General features: G+C 45.1%; 1 protein-coding gene across 11 annotated transcripts in view; it reads left to right on the forward strand.

The window, feature by feature from the left end:
- LOC119950570 (transcription elongation regulator 1-like protein) overlaps nt 1-17,160 on the forward strand; it is a 924,053-nt gene that overhangs the window by 560,032 nt on the left and 346,861 nt on the right. For all 11 annotated transcript variants that reach the window (XM_038773098.1, XM_038773095.1, XM_038773090.1 and 8 more), the window contains one exon: nt 16,801-16,892. In XM_038773098.1, coding sequence (XP_038629026.1) covers nt 16,801-16,892 — 92 coding nt within the window. The remainder of the gene's footprint in view (nt 1-16,800; nt 16,893-17,160) is intronic.

The raw sequence follows: 17,160 nt of genomic DNA on the forward strand, positions 1-17,160 counted from the left end.
AATAAAGGATTTTGAATGTAAGTTTCCGGTTATCAACAAAGCTAATGAAATTCAGCAAAACTATCAGATGACATTTGACTATAAGTTAGCAGCAAAATAACGTGCCGCTCTGCAGTGCATTTTACATTGAAAAAACATCCCCAGGCACTCCACAGAGATAATGAGGAGAGACTCACAGAGATCAATTGGGCTACAAAAAAGAAAATTGAAGCGGTGCATGATCCTGATTCTTTAAATGCTATGAGGCATAGATGATGCAGATGTAAGCAGCCAATATGACTTTAGGCTACAAACATGAGAGACTGAAGGAAAAGGACTTGCGTTTACATGCTACTTTATTACATCTGCTGGATCTTCCAATGTGAGTTGCGAATGCAGTCATTGTTGTTACATGGACAAATGTGAAAGCCAGTGTTAGGAAAACAAAGGTAGTTTTAAGGGAATTAGATTTGTATCGGCAAAAATTAGAAATAAGGTACAGTTTCGGCAGCACGGTGGCACAGTGTTAGCACTGCAGCCTCACGGCGCCGAGATCCCAGTTCGATCCCGGCTCTGGGTCACTGTCCGTGTGGAGTTTGCACATTCTCCCCGTGTTTGCATTGGTTTCGCCCCTACAACCCAAAAGATGTGCAGGGTAGGTGGATTGGCCACGCTAAATTGCCCCTTAATTGGTAAAAATGAATTGGGTACTCTAAATTAAAAAAAAAAGAAATAAGGTACAATTGTAATTGGGTTTAGTTTAATATTTCTGTGCCTAGAAGAGTAAAATTTATAGCTAGATTCATGCTGGACAAAGATGTTTGCATGTGTGAGGGCTGCTTACAATTCCAATGTGATTCTATTGTGCTTAGAAAGAGTTGCAGTGTGAAGAATAAATACACCAGCAGTGGTTGCTCAGCAATAGGGGTGTTTTAAGGTAACAAAGCTTTTACATTCTTTTGCTAATTTGGTTGCAGTTGAAGATATGTAGTGAGAGAGAAGGCAGGTCTCACAGCTGTGCTAGAATCAGTTCGTTTTAGAAGGCTAAAGAACGAACATCTCTCTCAGACTTGCTGGAGAAAAAGCCGTACAGTGGAGTAACAATTAAGAACATAGATGCTGAAAATCTAAAGTCCAGCTAGTTAAGAAAACTAGAGAAATGAAGAGAAGTGTCCTAGAAGTCTGGAGTTAAGGTCAGAAGAACTCAAGGAAGAGTAAACAAAGTGTTCTGAGTTAAAGAGACAATTGCAGTTACAAGATTTAAAGTGGGATAGTAGCTTTCAAAAGGTAAATCAAATGTCTGATGTCATTTTCATAGAGTCTGGTAACTGAGATTTAAAGCAATTGCAAGCAGTTTGCACAACAGTTAAGACGAAGAAATCTTAACAGTTGATGTAAAATCCTGGGCTGGATTCACTGTTGAAAGTGGAGCAGAAGCTGTGTTTAAAGGTGAAAACCTGGTATGGACTTCGAATTGCAAACCACGAAGAGAGAAAATTTTAAAGTATGTTTTTGGGAGTGGAGTTTGGAAACTCTCACATGGAAATCATCTGGCGGGATTCTGAAGAGATATCCACAAACATTCACTTGGGGTTCAGAGTGGCGAGCATATTTGCCCACAGTCATCTTGTGTGCTTAAAGAACACGTGTTAATGACACCATTGTAGATTAATATGTACTTTGTAATCTGTGTTAATCCTAAAACCTGTGTGTTACTGTTAAACTAAGCGGGGAGTGAAGGCGTATTGTATCATAATCCAACGTTTTCATATTTACTTATTTTTATGTTTTTCTTGTTCGCGGTCCTGTGACACTGTCCCTCTGCATTATATTTTAAAAATAAGGTCCATTGAGCCAGGGTTCCATTCGGGGACCTTTCTGTCCAGTTATAACATCAGCTGGGATCATAGCACCAGATTCTGCATGGCTGGATCCCATTTGCAGCATTTTTGTTTGAAGGAAGGTCTGATGAAGAAACCAGCTGGAAACCTCTTTCTTATTCTAATATTATAAGATCTTTCACAAGGCACAGGTTTTCAATAAACAAACCTGAAGAGATTAAACATTTTACCCACAGTCAGGAGTATTTTAACTCCCTTAATACAACGGATGTCAGACAGAATTGAAATTAAACCCAAGTGGGGCAATGGGGACATTTTTACTGATCCATTTTAATACCACTTTTTTCTTAGACAGTTGATCATGGGCAACCACAACTCTCATTATTGATGCTCACTGTGCTTTATTGGCTAAGCTTGGGTATGGACTCAGAGAAAAGTCAACAAACTGTTAAAGTTGCTGAAAGCCCGTGTCTTATGCATGGAGCAAACATTTTAAAGCTCAAATTCCTATTATACATTTAAACTGGTGTGCCATCTCTGCATAGCTCTGAGGTATATAATATACAACAGTTAAATGTTGCGAAATAAATATATGCCTATTTGATTTAGTTGGCCAGCTGAATGGTTTAATTAAGTATACCACCTTGTTTCATGGTTGGTTGGATACTTCTGGTGGCTGTAGATAACCAGCTTACTGTTTCAAGGTTTCACCATAGGGGAAGGTTTCTTCTATTTTGTATCTCACAAACACTCTAGTTGATCATTTCTCTACAAATAACAACAAAAAAGAGAAATCTCCCCCAGGACAGTACATGATTTCACACAAAAAAATTGTCTCTGGAGAAAATAAAGTAAGAAAATGTCTGTTGCGTTAGACCAAGGTCAAACAATCTCCATTACTGATCATGTTGTACTGCTTTCTTCATAGATAAAGAGAATTTGATGGGTAGCACTGACTGAGAACTTGTCAGAGAATTTAATTGCAGTAATCTTAAAACTACAATAAAAAGTTAATTGTATCCATTGGTGCATATTGATGTATTTTTGGTAGTTCTGTTTTAAACGTAAACTGACACCTTGATAAATTGGTAATTACCACATTTGATAATAGGCAATATATTAAAATGTTTATGTGCATGTTGTTAATTAACACTTTCGGTAGGTGAGATAGGATAACATTTCCAGCACTTCAGAAAGTATTACTAGTCAGAACACCAATATGGGACATCTAATTTTCCAGTTTATCCTCTGATATTAACTTCTCAGTATGGAATTATTTTTGTAACTTTCAAAATGCACCTGCAGTTTCTAAGATAGGACATTTGCAAGAGGTGCACAGATCTGAGTTGAAATATACAGCACAGATTCAGCCTCACGCTATTTAGTTCCCAAAACAGCTAACTCCTTATGGGCGATGACTGTCATAGGTGGAGAACCTCCTTGCAGGAGAGATGGAAAAACAGATGAACAATTATGATGAGGCCATTCTCATCCAACTCCTAGTTTACGACTTGGTGTAGCATTCGCAGATGTCTGGCATCGAAGTAGCCAGCATCTTAGTTGCAAAATGTTTAATGGGCATGGAAAGAAATTGTAATAATGAATAGCCTAGAGTAGAATAAAGCACAAATATAATTGCGTTTGGTTTGGAAACATTAAGTACCTAAGCAAAGTGACAACAATAACACCACGGATACCTGATGCTGAGAAGAGGTTCTTGGACTATGTTGCATGCAATTTATATTCCAAATCTGTTATGATGATTAAAAGAAAAAGTTATGTAACCACCAGGATTTGCATTGTTGTCTCCTGGGACCATAATTATGCAACAAATAGAGTGTTTTGAGAGAATTGAGGGAACAGGTCCTATTCTTATTTTTTATTGACCTACAGTTTTTTAGTCTGCTGCTTTTGTGTGTGAGACCACTTGTGTTCAATATGAGGCACATTGTCACCTTCAGTGCTGACAGCCTCAAGTGCCAGAGCATATATTAATTCAAGCTTCAAAGAACTCTCTGTTCAAACAGCCTTTGGAAAAGCCAATGGAAATGTGTAAGGTTTTTGCTCTCAATTGCCTTTAAGTAGCTCCAGTGCTGTACTTTTCCTTTAAATGTCTGGAGATGTGTTACGATGCTGTTAGTGACTGTTCACATTGAAAGAAGTCCAAACACCCAGCAATTAACCAACAGGACTACGCCACAGGATTTCCCATTTTAAACAAAAACAAATTTTGTATATCAAAACAAATAAACAAAGTAAGTTCTATAACTTTAACTGTAATTCATAATGACTTATCCTATAAACTCAGTTCTGCTTTCTATTTCCCCCCAAGAGCTCTCCTATCTTACAAAATCTGTTCAGTTTCATTCATCTTTCCTGGGACCAACTCAAAAGCTGCATCACTGCTGTCTGGAATTCACTCCAATTTCTCTTCAGCTTTCCAGCTATTTGCCAATGTACAAAATTTCACATGGGGCTCGATAATAGCTTTTGGCTAAGTGGCCCTCCAATTTATTTACCAACCTCATGGATTCCACACCTCCAGCATTGGCCTCTCTGCAACTACTGTGCACTGACGTAAACCATCAGAAGACACGCTGAGCCTTCATTTTAAAGAGTGAGGAGGGTGGAGGAGCCTTTAGAAATAGTGGGGCTAATTAATAACCTTGCTATAAAGGAGCCTTTACAAAATAGTGACCGTAATATGGCTGAATTTTACATTAAGTTTTAAAGTGATAGATTTAAAGTATATTCTGAAACTCAGATCTTGGGCGGGATTCTCCGCGAACCGGCGGGGCGGGCTACTTCAGCGGCGAGGAGTGGCGTGACCCGCTCCGGCGTCGGGCCGCCCCGAAGGTGCGAAATCCTCCGCACCTTCAGGGGTTAGGCCGGCAGCGGAGTGTTTGGCACTGTGCCGGCTGGAGCGGAAGGTCTTGGCGCAACATCAACCAGCGCCGAAGGTCCTCCACCGGCCGGCACAAGTTGCCGCATGCGTGGGAGCGCCAGGGGGGTTCTTCTCCGCAACCAGCCATGATGGAGGTTGACAGCGGCCGGTGCGGATGAAAAGACTGCCCCCATGGCACAGGCCTGCCCGCGGATCAGTGGGCCCCGATTGAGGGCCAGGCTACCAGGGGTCCAGATCCCCCCGCGCACCCCCCCCCCCCTCCCCTCACCCCACGGGCCCTGCAGGCTGCCTGTGGAGCCAGATCCCGCCGGTAAAGACCTGTCGTGATTTACGCCGATGCGACCAGCCAAAAACGGGTGGCCACTCGGCCCATCGCGGGCTGGAGATTCGCCGGGATGCCGCTGCCAGCAGCCGCCAACCGGTGCGTCACGATTCCCGCCCCCGCCAAACCCCGGCACTTGAGAATTCACGCCGCCCCCCCGGATTCGCGACCCGGCAGGGGGGGTCAGAGAATCCCACCCCTTATATCTGAAAAAGGATAAATAATGACGGTATGAGGGACAACCTGGCTATAGTGGATTCGGAAAATACATTAACAGATTTGATGGTCGACAGGCAAAGGCTAGTGATTAAAGAAGTATTAGATGTTCATGTCAAATTCCTCCAAGACACGCAAATCCAACAGGAAAAGCAAAAAAATCATGGTGAACAAAAGAAGTTAAAGATTGTGTTAGAGCTAAGGACGTGGCTTATAAGATTGACAAAAAAAAGTGGTGAGACGGAGGATTGGGAACAATTTATAATCCAGCAAAGAAGGGCCAATAAAGAGATCAAGAGAGAGAAAAGAGAAGATGAAGGCAAGCTTGCGTGAAACATAAAGGAGGGCTGTAAAAGTAGCTTTAGATATGTGTAAGGAAAGTTTTGCAAGGAAAAATGTGGATCCATTTCAGTCAGAGACAGGAGGATTCCTAATGGAGAATAGGAAAATGGCACGAAACTGTGGCCGGGATTTCCCCCTTGTTTTTGCCTGCGGAGGCAGAGAATGAGAATTGAGGAAGCCCCCAAATGACTCTTAGACGGGCGGGATTTCCCCACTCAAATCCCCCTGCGCCAAATGACATAATGGGGTTCCTGCCATGGAATGTCAGGAACCCCAGGGCCATATATTTATACATTTAACTATCATTAGCGGGCATCTCAACTGTATTATCAGGGAACGTTAGAAATCTCCCACCCCCTGGTGCAACGTCAGATCTGTGGCCTTTACAACAGGACAAGACCAACAGGGTCCTGGAAAACCATCCCCACTGCATAGGTGAGTACAACCCTCGGCGCGGGGAGGTAGAGGAGGAGGATGGGTAGGGGGTTGGTCATAATGGACAATAGGGGAATGGCGGAGAAACAAATCAATTACTTTGGCTGGGATTTTCTGCGGAATGGAAGGCCGGAAGGCAGAGGCAGAGACTCAAGAGAAAGTCCCCAAATAGGCCGGCAGGATTTCCCCGATCAATTGTTACCACCCCCCCCCCCCCCCCCCCCCCCCCCGCTAATGCTGGAATTCTTTCCAGGGGTCCGTGAGAGATCTGTGTGGTGTGTCCTAACAACTGCCCATCGTCACGTCAAGCTGTCACTGAGACTTGTTTCGGACAGGTCATAACATACATTGATTACTGGATAGATAAGGTCAGTCAGGTTGAGAAAGCCACAGGCTTCACAATGATTTCTGGCTTTCTCCACAGCCAGGGTGTCATTGATTGCAGTCGTGTGGCCACCAAGGCATCAGTGGGTGAGTCAGGTGCATTCCTATAAAGGAAGGGATCCTTTCAATGAACATTAATATCGTATGCAACTACAAAACCCAGATTTTGAAGCCTGTGCACGGTAGCCTGGAAGCTCACATGATACCTACACCCTGCGACACTTACAGGTACCAAAGCTGTATATCACTTCAGCTTGTTTGGATGGACGGCTCATACTCAGGCCACTAAAACAAAATCAATCTTTATCTCATATGTAAAGTAGCAAAAACAAACATCACAGGTGGGATTCTCCGTCGACCATCGCAGAAATCGGGAAATGCGATTGGGCGGAGAATTGGTCCCGACGCCGAAATCACAATTGTCTGTAGCCTTGACAAAGGCATCAATACGTTCCAGAATACAAAATGAAATGAAATGAAAATCGCTTATTGTCACAAGTAGGCTTCAAATGAAGTTACTGTGAAAAGCCCCTAGTCGCCACATTCCGGCGCCTGTTCAGGGAGGCTGGTATGGGAATTGAACCGTGCTGCTGGCCTGCCTTGGTCTGCTTTCAAAGCCAGCAATTTAGTCCTGTGCTAAACCAGCCCCTAAAAATAAACGCTGTCTGCATATCATTAGCGGGCCCGACCCTATATTCTTTGAGGCCTCTGTGATTTTCTGCCTCCGATGGGCCATCAGCGCAGTTCAATTCTGCTTTTAAAAATCGTGGAACCAGCATCATGGCTGATGAGGGAGAGAGAGGCGGTAGGACATAGAGAGGCGTGATTGTGGGCTGCTGGAGGGGGAGGGGGGGTTGTTGGGGTAACGGGCCAAGTGGCCGGGGTGATCTCCATGGGATTGGGAAGGTGCCCAGGCATGGACCACCATTGCCACTGCCTTCAAGGCAGCCATCTTGCTGCACACCCCTCTGACATCCACTTTGGCCTCTGGTTCGGCAGAGTGACAGGGCTGTAAGGGTGCCCCCCAACCCCACCATCCTCCGTATCCCAGCCAGCTGCCAACTTCCAGACGGACATCAGGTATCCCACCCGGAGGCGGCGATCAAGGAAGTCCGGAACCCTGCGACGACGTCAACACAAATCCCACCCCACGTTTTTCGGTGTGAACAGCATTAAGAAAGTTTACAATGTTGAATGAAAATAATGTCACCCGTGAGAAGTCCCTTTTGTGCTCAAGGTGCATTAAACCCAAGCTTGCGGATGCTGAGTCTCAGTGCCCCCCACTCCACCTCACTGTCCCTCCTCTTTCCCCAAATTCACTGCCAACCCTCCCATTCCTCTGACTGCCAATTCCATTGGAGGCATCCTGCCAACTCTGCTCTCGTGACGGCCCTGATGACTTTAGCAGTCGTCCTCTGGCCTGAGGGGGCACAGCCTGGAAGGGTCTAGTGCCATGGCTGGGCACTCCTCAGCCATCACAGCAGCATCAGATGTGACAGCCACTGGCAGAGGTATAGAAGAACTGCTGCCCTTGTCCGGATCATGGTGAGAAGGCCTTCAATGAAGCAAAAGAGGCAATACTAAAGTCTGGTGTCCTGACACACATTGATCCGAAGTTACCCTTGCAACTGACTGGTGATGGGGTGGAAGCAGAGGTTTCTCACATAATGCCCAATGGTGAAAAGAAAGCAATAGTGTTAGCATCAAGATCCTTGAACAAAGCAGAAATGAACTATACACAGATAGAGAAGGAAGCCCTCAGCATCATTTTCAGAATCAAACATTTTTACCAAACCGATATGGAAGGAAATTCAATTTACCAATGGATCATCGACCACTGTCAGTGATATTTGGGCTGCACACTGGTATTTCAACTCTGCCAGTGAGCCGGCAGCAGAGATAGGCATTGCTGTTATCAGCACATACATAAACGAAAAAATATCCCCAAACAAATCTCTATTGGAAAGCTAATGGACTCTCTGGGCGGGATTCTCTCTCCCCGGGGCCGGGCCGGAGAATCGCTGGGACCGCTTAAATCGCACCACGCCGCCCCGACGCCGGTCCACCCATTCTCCGGACAGAAAGGAATCGGCACCATTGGCGTCGGCGCAGCACTGGTTCGGGACCGCTCTACAGGGCCCCTTCCGGCGATGCTTTACCTGGGGTGGGCCGAGCGGCCGCGCCAAAACAGCCGAGTCCTGCCGACACTGTTCACACCTGCTCTTACCCGGTGGTACTCGGCGTGGATGCATCCGGGGGCGGCCTGGTGGGAGGGTAGGGGGGTCCAACCCCGGCGGGGGCTCCAGTATGACCTGGCCTGCGATTGGGGCCTACCGATCGGCGGGCCGGCCTCTTGGGCTAGGGGCCTCTTTAGTTCCCCCCGGCCCCTGTAGCCCTGCGCCATGTTGTGTTGGAGACGGTGCGGAGAAGGGAGCCACTGCGCATGCGCAGACAAGTGGCGCCCAACTGACACCGGGGATCGGGAGCTGGAGCGGTGTGGGTTCGCTCCACTGCCATGCAGGCCCCTGTAGAATTTCTCCTCCTGAGGGCATGCTGACACCGTCGAGAAACGCAACGGCGTTTACAATGGCGTTTACGATGGTGTCAACACTTACCCTCCAGATCACAGAATCCCGCCTCCAGGTTACTTCTATCTAACGAGTGGTCAACTAATAATTTGACTGGTAATATTTTCTATTTTTAAGAAGTTGATAACACTTATGTAAGTGCAAGACAAATTAAGAAGTATAGCGGAAATTATCCACTATGGACAGAAGATGTGGACACGGTACTTTGTGGCAAGACTGGAGTTGCAGTCATATGTTACCCGAAGACTCGCATTACCTGTGCAGGCTGGTTGTCCCCTCTGGGGAATGAGGGACATCAATCCTCCATTGTTAAGAGATCATGTCCGAAACCAACTTCAGGAAGTTCAGTGTGGGATAGTAACGATTAAAGTGGTAGCCAGAGCTATTTTTGTTGCCAATGCTCGATAGCGAGATCGAAGAGAAGGCAGGTGTGTTCGGCTTGTGCAAAAGTGTAAAACTTGCCACCACTACCGCCATTACACCCATGGGAATGACGAGGAGGTCTTGCGTGGGATTCTCCTGTACCCGGCGGGGCAGGGGACCCGGCGGGACGGAGTGGCGTGAACCACTCCAGCGTCGGGCCGCCCCAAAGGTGCGGAATCCTCCGCACCTTCAGGGGCTAGGCCCGCCCAGGAGTGGTTGGCGCCCCGCTGGCCAGCGGGATAGGGGCTTGACGCCACGCTAACCGGTGTCGAAGGACCTCCGCCGGCCGGCCCAAGCGCGGGAGCGCCAACGCACGATGGCATCATCCCTGCACATGCGCGGGAGGGTTCGTCTCCGCATCGGCCATCGCGGAGCACCACAACGGCCGATGCGGAGTAATAGAGTGCCCCCACGGCACAGGCCTGCCCACGGGCCAGGCCACCGTGGGGGCACCTCCTGGGGCAAGATCCCCCTGCTACCCCCCAGGAACCTCGGAGCCTGCCTGCGCTTCCAGCTCCCGCCGGTTAGGGACCTACTCTGATTTACGCCGGCGGGACCGGCTACAGGCGGGCGAGACTTTGGTCCATCGCTGGCCGGAGAATTCGGGTGGCTCCGGCGCCCATTGAGTTGCACCGGACCCCGCCATTCTCCGAGGCAGGAGTAACGACTCACGCCGGGCCTGTTTGGGGGGGGGGGGGGGGGGGGGGAGAGAATTGGGAGGACGGCGGGGGCAGGATTCACGCCAACTCCTGGTGATTCTCCCACTAGCGGGGGGTCGGAGAATCCCGCCCTTTATGTACATTATGCTGGGCCATTCAAAGGACAAATGTTTTGTAGGTGCGTACTTGAAAAGGCCTGAAGTTGGCATTATGAAGACTGCGGACTCAGAGAGAACAATAGAAAGACTGGGTGCGATTTTTGCAAGATTCAGTTCCCATGAACAAATTGGTCATGGCAATGGGCCACAGTTCATTTTGCAAAAATTCTCAAATTATCTAAAGGAGAACAGAATCTAGCATATCCAATAGGCTCCTTATCATCCTGCCACAATTGGGCTGGCTGATACATTTGTTCAGATAATAAAGCATTCACTGAAGGTAACTCATGAGCAAGGATCATTGTCTAAACGACGAAGCCAATTCCTGATGACATACAGAAATGCTACACATTCAACAACGCAAGGTTCTCCAGCAATGGGCGGCACAGTGGTTAGCACTGCTGCCTCACAGTACCAGGGACCCTTGGGTCACTGTCTTTGCGGAGTCTGCATGTTCTCCACGTGTCTGCGTTAGTTTCCTCCGGGTGCTCCGGTTTCCTCCCACAGTCCAAAGATGTGCAAGTTAGGGGGATTGGCCATGATAAATTGCCCACTAATGTTCAAAAAAGATGTTTAAGTTAGGTTAAGGGGGTTATTGGGATAGGGTGAGGAATGAGCTTGGGTGCAATAATCTTTCAGAGGGTCGGTGCAGACTTGATGGGCCAAATAGCCTCCTTCTACACTGTAGGGATTCTATTACTCATGGTAAATGTCAGTTATGCACTTCGTTCGCTTTGCTGAAGCCACCTCAGAGAAGAGAAATTGTTGCGAGGAAACAGCAAAGTCAGTTTTTGTGACATGAGAACAGGGTTGAATGCTATGTTTTTCAGAAAGATCAGGAAGTATTGGAAAGGAACTATACCACCAGTGAGAAGTGGATATCTGCCATTGTCTCAGTACAGACAAAACCGGTCTTGTACACTGTTCAAACTCAGGACAATGCAGAGTGGAGGAGACATGCTAATCAACTTTTAGCAACTAGAACCAGTTTGCTAGAAACAGAGTCAACTAAGAGTCCGCAACAAACTGTGACAAGTCAAGACATAGGCATTCCTGAGCACCTGACAATACCACAAACAACTGTGGAAGACAGTACCCCAGTTGAGCACACTTCAACCTCAAGTCAACCTCCAAACTCTGGTTAAGACAACTGCAATCGATGTCCAAACCACTGTCAAAGCACCAAGTTGTGACTGTCAACACGAAAAATCAGACATTTGAGGATCGCCAACAACGGCACAGAAATCGATGTCGTCCAAAACATCTAACTTCTTGACTGCTCTGTTTTTCACAATTGCTTCACAGCTCCAAGGTCCCAGGTTCGATTCCCGGCTTGGGTCACTGTCTGTGCGGAGTCTGCATGTTCTCCCCGTGTCTGCTTGGGTTTCCTCCGGGTGCTCCAGTTTACTCCCACAGTACAAAGATGTGCAGGTTAGGTGGATTGGCTATGCTAAATTGCCCTTAGTGTCTAAAAAAAAACGTTACGTGGGGTTACTGGGTTACAGGGATAGAGTGGAAGTGTGGGGTTAAATCGGGTGCTCTTTCCAAAGGCTGCTGCAGACTTGATGGGCCAAATGGTCTCCTCCTGCATTGTAAATTCTATGGAATCTATGGGATCAATTGTTCATACTGTAAATTTTTATTGTTAACATTATATTGTGTTTCATTGCAGAAACTTCTAATGTAAAGGGGGAGGAAAGTGTTGTGTATTAATGTTCGTTCCTAGTTGGAACAAGGTCACTTTAAGAGATTTGCATGACATATTGATGACATCATCGGCTATTTGCACAGGCAGTCTATCCAAACAGCCTGTAGAGAAGACACCTTTCCAATAAAGCTCTTGTTTGTTTCTAACTTTGTGGTCTGTAAGCCTGTGCTTTAAAAAGTTCTGCATGTAGCTTTTCCTTCAGAAGGTCAATTATATGGTGTCGCATTGACTCCGTTTTCTTACAATGAGACAAATCATCATTTTTTGACAGTGCTGGTTCCGGGAGAAATTTTCTCCTTTTTTTTGAAGAGCAGCATGCGATTTGAACATTCACCTATACAGGCAGACAAGGCCTCATTTAATCTCTGCATTGACATTGACATACTTGCAAGTGTGCAGTTCTCCACCGGTGCTGCACTGAAGTGCCATCCCAGTAACCAGGGTCAAACACTTGTCTTGGCCTTGAGACCCCAACTTTCCGAATTAATGTTAAGGAATTAAACTGATATTCAAGAAAAGTAAAAAGCCTGTTTCGTCATTTCTGGTTTATTCTTACTGTCAATCACAACGTGAGGACAAAAAATGTTTCTTTCATCATTTCTTCATTAAAATCCACTTGCCAGTAGTTAATTAAACTCATCAGAGTATTTTGAAAGCCTTTCAGGTAACATGCTAACACTAATTTTTCAGAAATTCACTGATTACTTATGCATAGAAATGAGTTAAAATTGTTCACCAAAATTAATAAGAGAAAAAGACTAGAAGAACTGCTGCGTGGGTGACTAGTGATGTGAAACTATGTACAGAAGTGGCAGCTAGACGGTAGAAAATATCCACCCAGAAACTGCACAGTTAAACTAATCTTCATAAATCCTTATCAGACCCTTCTGAAGCAGAATTCATTGCTATTGAGATACATTTTAAACATTAAATGGACTTTGTGGTTATCTGCTTATTGCAGTGTAGAATAAAGCCTTTAACATTTACTAGCAAATATTTAACATAGATCTATTTTGTGCACTGTAAATATCAGGGGTGGGATCCCTCCCTTAACCAGGGCGGGCCGTACCAGCGCCGAGGAGTGGCGTGAATCACTCCGGCTTCAGGCCACCCGGAAGGTGCGGATTCTTTCGCACCTTCAGGGGCGAGGCCGGCACAGGCGGGGTTGGCGCCGCGCCAAAGGGCCTCTGCCAGCCGGCACGTGTTGACGCTGGCGTCGTCTCAGCGCATGTGCAGGGGTTTCATCTCAACGCCGGCCAGGGCGGACCATTACGCCGGCACAGGTCCGCCTGCGGATTGGTGGGCCTCGATCGCACATCATATCCCGTGGGATACACGCTGCCCCCCAACGATTCTCCGGCCCGGCGGGGGATCGGAGAATTCCGCCCTTGGTCTCAAACTTCTGGCCGATCTGGAAAACCTGCCAAAAATTTCTAGCTTGTTCTTTTATTATTTGTATTATTATCGCAGTTTATTAGTGTGCACATGGAATTCAAGATCCTGGGCTGGCCAGGGGTGGCCTGTAGGGTTCCAGATTCTTGGTTGGGTCCGCGCATGCCCAGCACCATGTATTACCGCACGACCACTACAGGTCTTCACCATGCGCATGAGCGGCCAGAGACCCGGCCATTTTCCATCTGTTTTCTGCGGGGGAGTGGGGAGTTTCAAGTGGCACCACTGCTAGCCCCTCGCCGGTCCCAGAATCAGTGACGGTTTGGCGCCGATTTTTGCATCATAAAACGCCCACAAGTTCTCCGTTCAAGCCAACACTTAGCTGTTGAAGCGGAGAATCCAGCCCCCTGCATGTTTTGTTCTGAGTCTTTAGAGAATGTTTATATATTTGTAATCTAATGTTTGCTTTTCAACATATTAAACAAAATTTGATATCATGGAAACATTGAATAAATAAATCAACTACAGTGGGGGGGGGGGGCAGATTCTCCGTTTTTGGGACTAGGTCCCCACACCATCGGGAAAACTGTGGTCTTTTATGCCAGGAAAACGTCCAAGTCAGAGGCCATGCATGCGCATGGCGGCTGCCTCCAGTGGCCACGCCGTGCTCCATGGAGGACTCAGCCCGCAAACCTGGATCGGCAAAATAGTGCCCCGCATCGGCCGCTCGCGGGCTCCGTACCTCCCGCACACATTTCCCCCAGCCCCGAATGAAGCCCCACCCTGCCCTCCGATTGGCCCTCCCCCGACTGTGGCGACCCCGGATTGAGTCCTCAGCCTTCACGCGAGGATCACGGATGATGGGACCGTGAGAGGTCCACGCCATCAGGAATTCGGCCAGTAAGGGACGGAGCATCCCGGATGGGCCTCAGGCAATGGCCTGAGGTGGTGGATACTCGGCGTACTCGTTCTGGGGTGGAGAATTGAAGAACAGGCAGCGCTTCCGATTTTGTGCGCAAAAACGGATTCTCCGCCCCATTGCCGAACGCAATTTCGGTATCGGGGTGCAGATAATCCAGCCCGGAATGTCTATTGACCTCATACATAAGTCCCAATTTAATTTTAATTTAATCTACCAGGGATTAAATTGGAGGTGGGTGACAGTCCTGCCAACCCCGTGTGTATGTGGGAAGACAGAAAATCTATATGAGTCGTTCATGCACTTTTGTTGGAGAATTTAGGAAGTAATTCATTCATTAATACAATCCTGATGTGTACGACATTCTCATTCCAGATTGCAACATTGACCTTTTTGACTTTCATGGTCAATGCATTTGGGTGCATCTTGTGACCCAGCAACAAAGCACCAAAAATACACGTAATTTACAAATTCAAATAATAGCTGAAACTGGTGCTCAAGACTAAACTAGTGTTCTGTCCACAGCGCATTGAGACCAAGTGTTAAGATAAAATGTACATTATACTGATTAATATCGGAAAAATACTATGAAAAATTTAGTTACTGAATAATATTGAATAGAAATGCAGCGATGAACATGTCCTTGGAATATTTATTTATTTGCATTTTTTTTGGAAGAAGCTTTGGTAACATAAATTATCAGCAAAAATGTAATGAACGTTAAGATATATGGCTGATGCAGACTTTCTAAAATAAAAATGTGATTTCTAATTTCTACCATTACCTTTTAGAAACATAATTAACATTAACACTGATAAATTAGCAAGATGAAGAGCTAAATTATTGTAATTTGGTTTTCAATTATAGAGCTGTTCATTTTGTTTACTTGCGTTTTGATTTGTTGATGACAGTAATAAAGGCTTTCTGAACATCTTAACAGTGCATGAGGCTTGTGTCAACAGTGAAATTCAAAACCTGATCTCTCTGTGGCAGCCTGTTGTTAGTGTCAGAACACATGATATGTTGCAACTGTTGCCAATTTTCTCGTTCTTTGTGTGATTGCAATTCTATCATAGCGTTTTCCTAAAGGTAAAATCACTGTTATTTTTGTTGAAATGACAAGTGAATATTATCGAATATACACCTAATATTATGTTTTTTCAAATGGTCACTAAATCAACATTATGTCTTCCAAAATGGCAAAACCGAAAGTCAACAACAATTACTGAACTGAAAATAAATCTCTCTAAATGTTTAAATGAATCTCAAAGAAAATCTATTACTCTTTACAAACCAACATAATTTCTCTTTAAAAGTGACTTTGAAAACGGACTGCATGCATCTTCTTACTACCCATATAAGCAATGTTCTAATCAACAGTCATTTATCTCTGCTGAATGAATTTGGATTTATGTTGACTTGGATATTATATCAAAATGCCAGTACTTTATATCACTGTAGATAATCCCATAATTAAAGTTATAGTGAATGCCGTAGAGTGCTAACATACTAATATCCATAGGTCATATAAAATTACAGTTCACTATTTTTAACTAATAAATCACATGATTAATTTGTGTGTTGGAAATTACATCATGGTGGAGATGTTCAAATATTTAAGCTGGCTTTCTGAAATTCCACTCTAATTTTAATGGCGCTGTTCAGCCATTCTAATTCACCAGCAATGGAATCTCAGCGCCTCCTGAGGTTGATATAAAACACTGTGCTATAGCTTGGAGCTTATGAATGTGTAGCAACATTTGCACCTGTCTTGGAGGGTTTTTTTTGTCCCCCTTTCCCCCTCAGTCTATCTATCAGTATAACCTCTCTGAGACTGTGTCCTTTATGTTGGCTTGTGCTAAATTATAGAAACCTTTGACCTGCACCTATCAAGACCTAGACTGAGATTAATCAAGCTGATTTTACGCAGGAGTGTGATGTTAAAAATATAAAGCAAACTTTAATTCTGTCCATCTGGTTGTATTAATCAATAATTTCCCCATGTGCAACCCATTCCTCGGGTCATGTGTCATCACAATTTTGAATTAATCCTTAACTTCTCTGGTGCTTCTTTGATACTTTCTGGCATGAATAGATTTTTAAAAATTATATTGTAAATTGCGTTACATATTAAAACTGCAGTAAGGTTAAACAAACATTACACCATGCATTCAGCAATATGGTTACAGTAATTGACAGTAATGAAATAATTGTCTACAGCACATGATGCATCTTCTGCACCTAACAGGAGCATTGAAATTAAGACATAATTAAAGAAAATGAGTGCAACATAGAAGACTATTTACTGTGATTTAAATTCTAATGAACAAAGAGAGAAATAATAGAAACAATTTAACTTACGTCAAAGTATTATTAAATGATGACTCAATGAGATATGAAAAAAATTAACCATGTGAAAAGATACTGTACATCAAGGAGAATTTGAATGTACTTTAAACTGTCAAGAGTTTTATTAACAGTTGTGGATTGTGGCTTTTAAAATAAAATACTATTTATTTCTATTAATAGGCAAAGAACAAGAGCCTTGCAAACAGTCTTGCACCAGGTCTTCCAATGTGCTTTCAGAAGGGAAAACTGAGTCAGATGAAAATGGAGACGAGGTTTGTTTTTAATTGTATTTTTGGTATTTTTGATACACACAGCTGCATCTTGAAATGGGCTAATTAGGTCTCAAGTATGGAACCACCTCAAGTAAATTCCTCCATTTTCCTTTCAACTACAGTTTATGGCTATTTAAATGAGGGGGTGGTGTGCTTAAAGCATTCACATTAGGTTAGGGTCAATGTGAGAAGGGATTGGGAGTGATTGGGAAGGCAACAAGATGTGGAGCCTGATCTAACGGCCGTGCCTGACTTGGGGCGCGATGTG

This window comes from Scyliorhinus canicula, chromosome 16 (assembly GCF_902713615.1).
Source record: "Scyliorhinus canicula chromosome 16, sScyCan1.1, whole genome shotgun sequence".
NCBI lineage: Eukaryota > Metazoa > Chordata > Chondrichthyes > Carcharhiniformes > Scyliorhinidae > Scyliorhinus > Scyliorhinus canicula.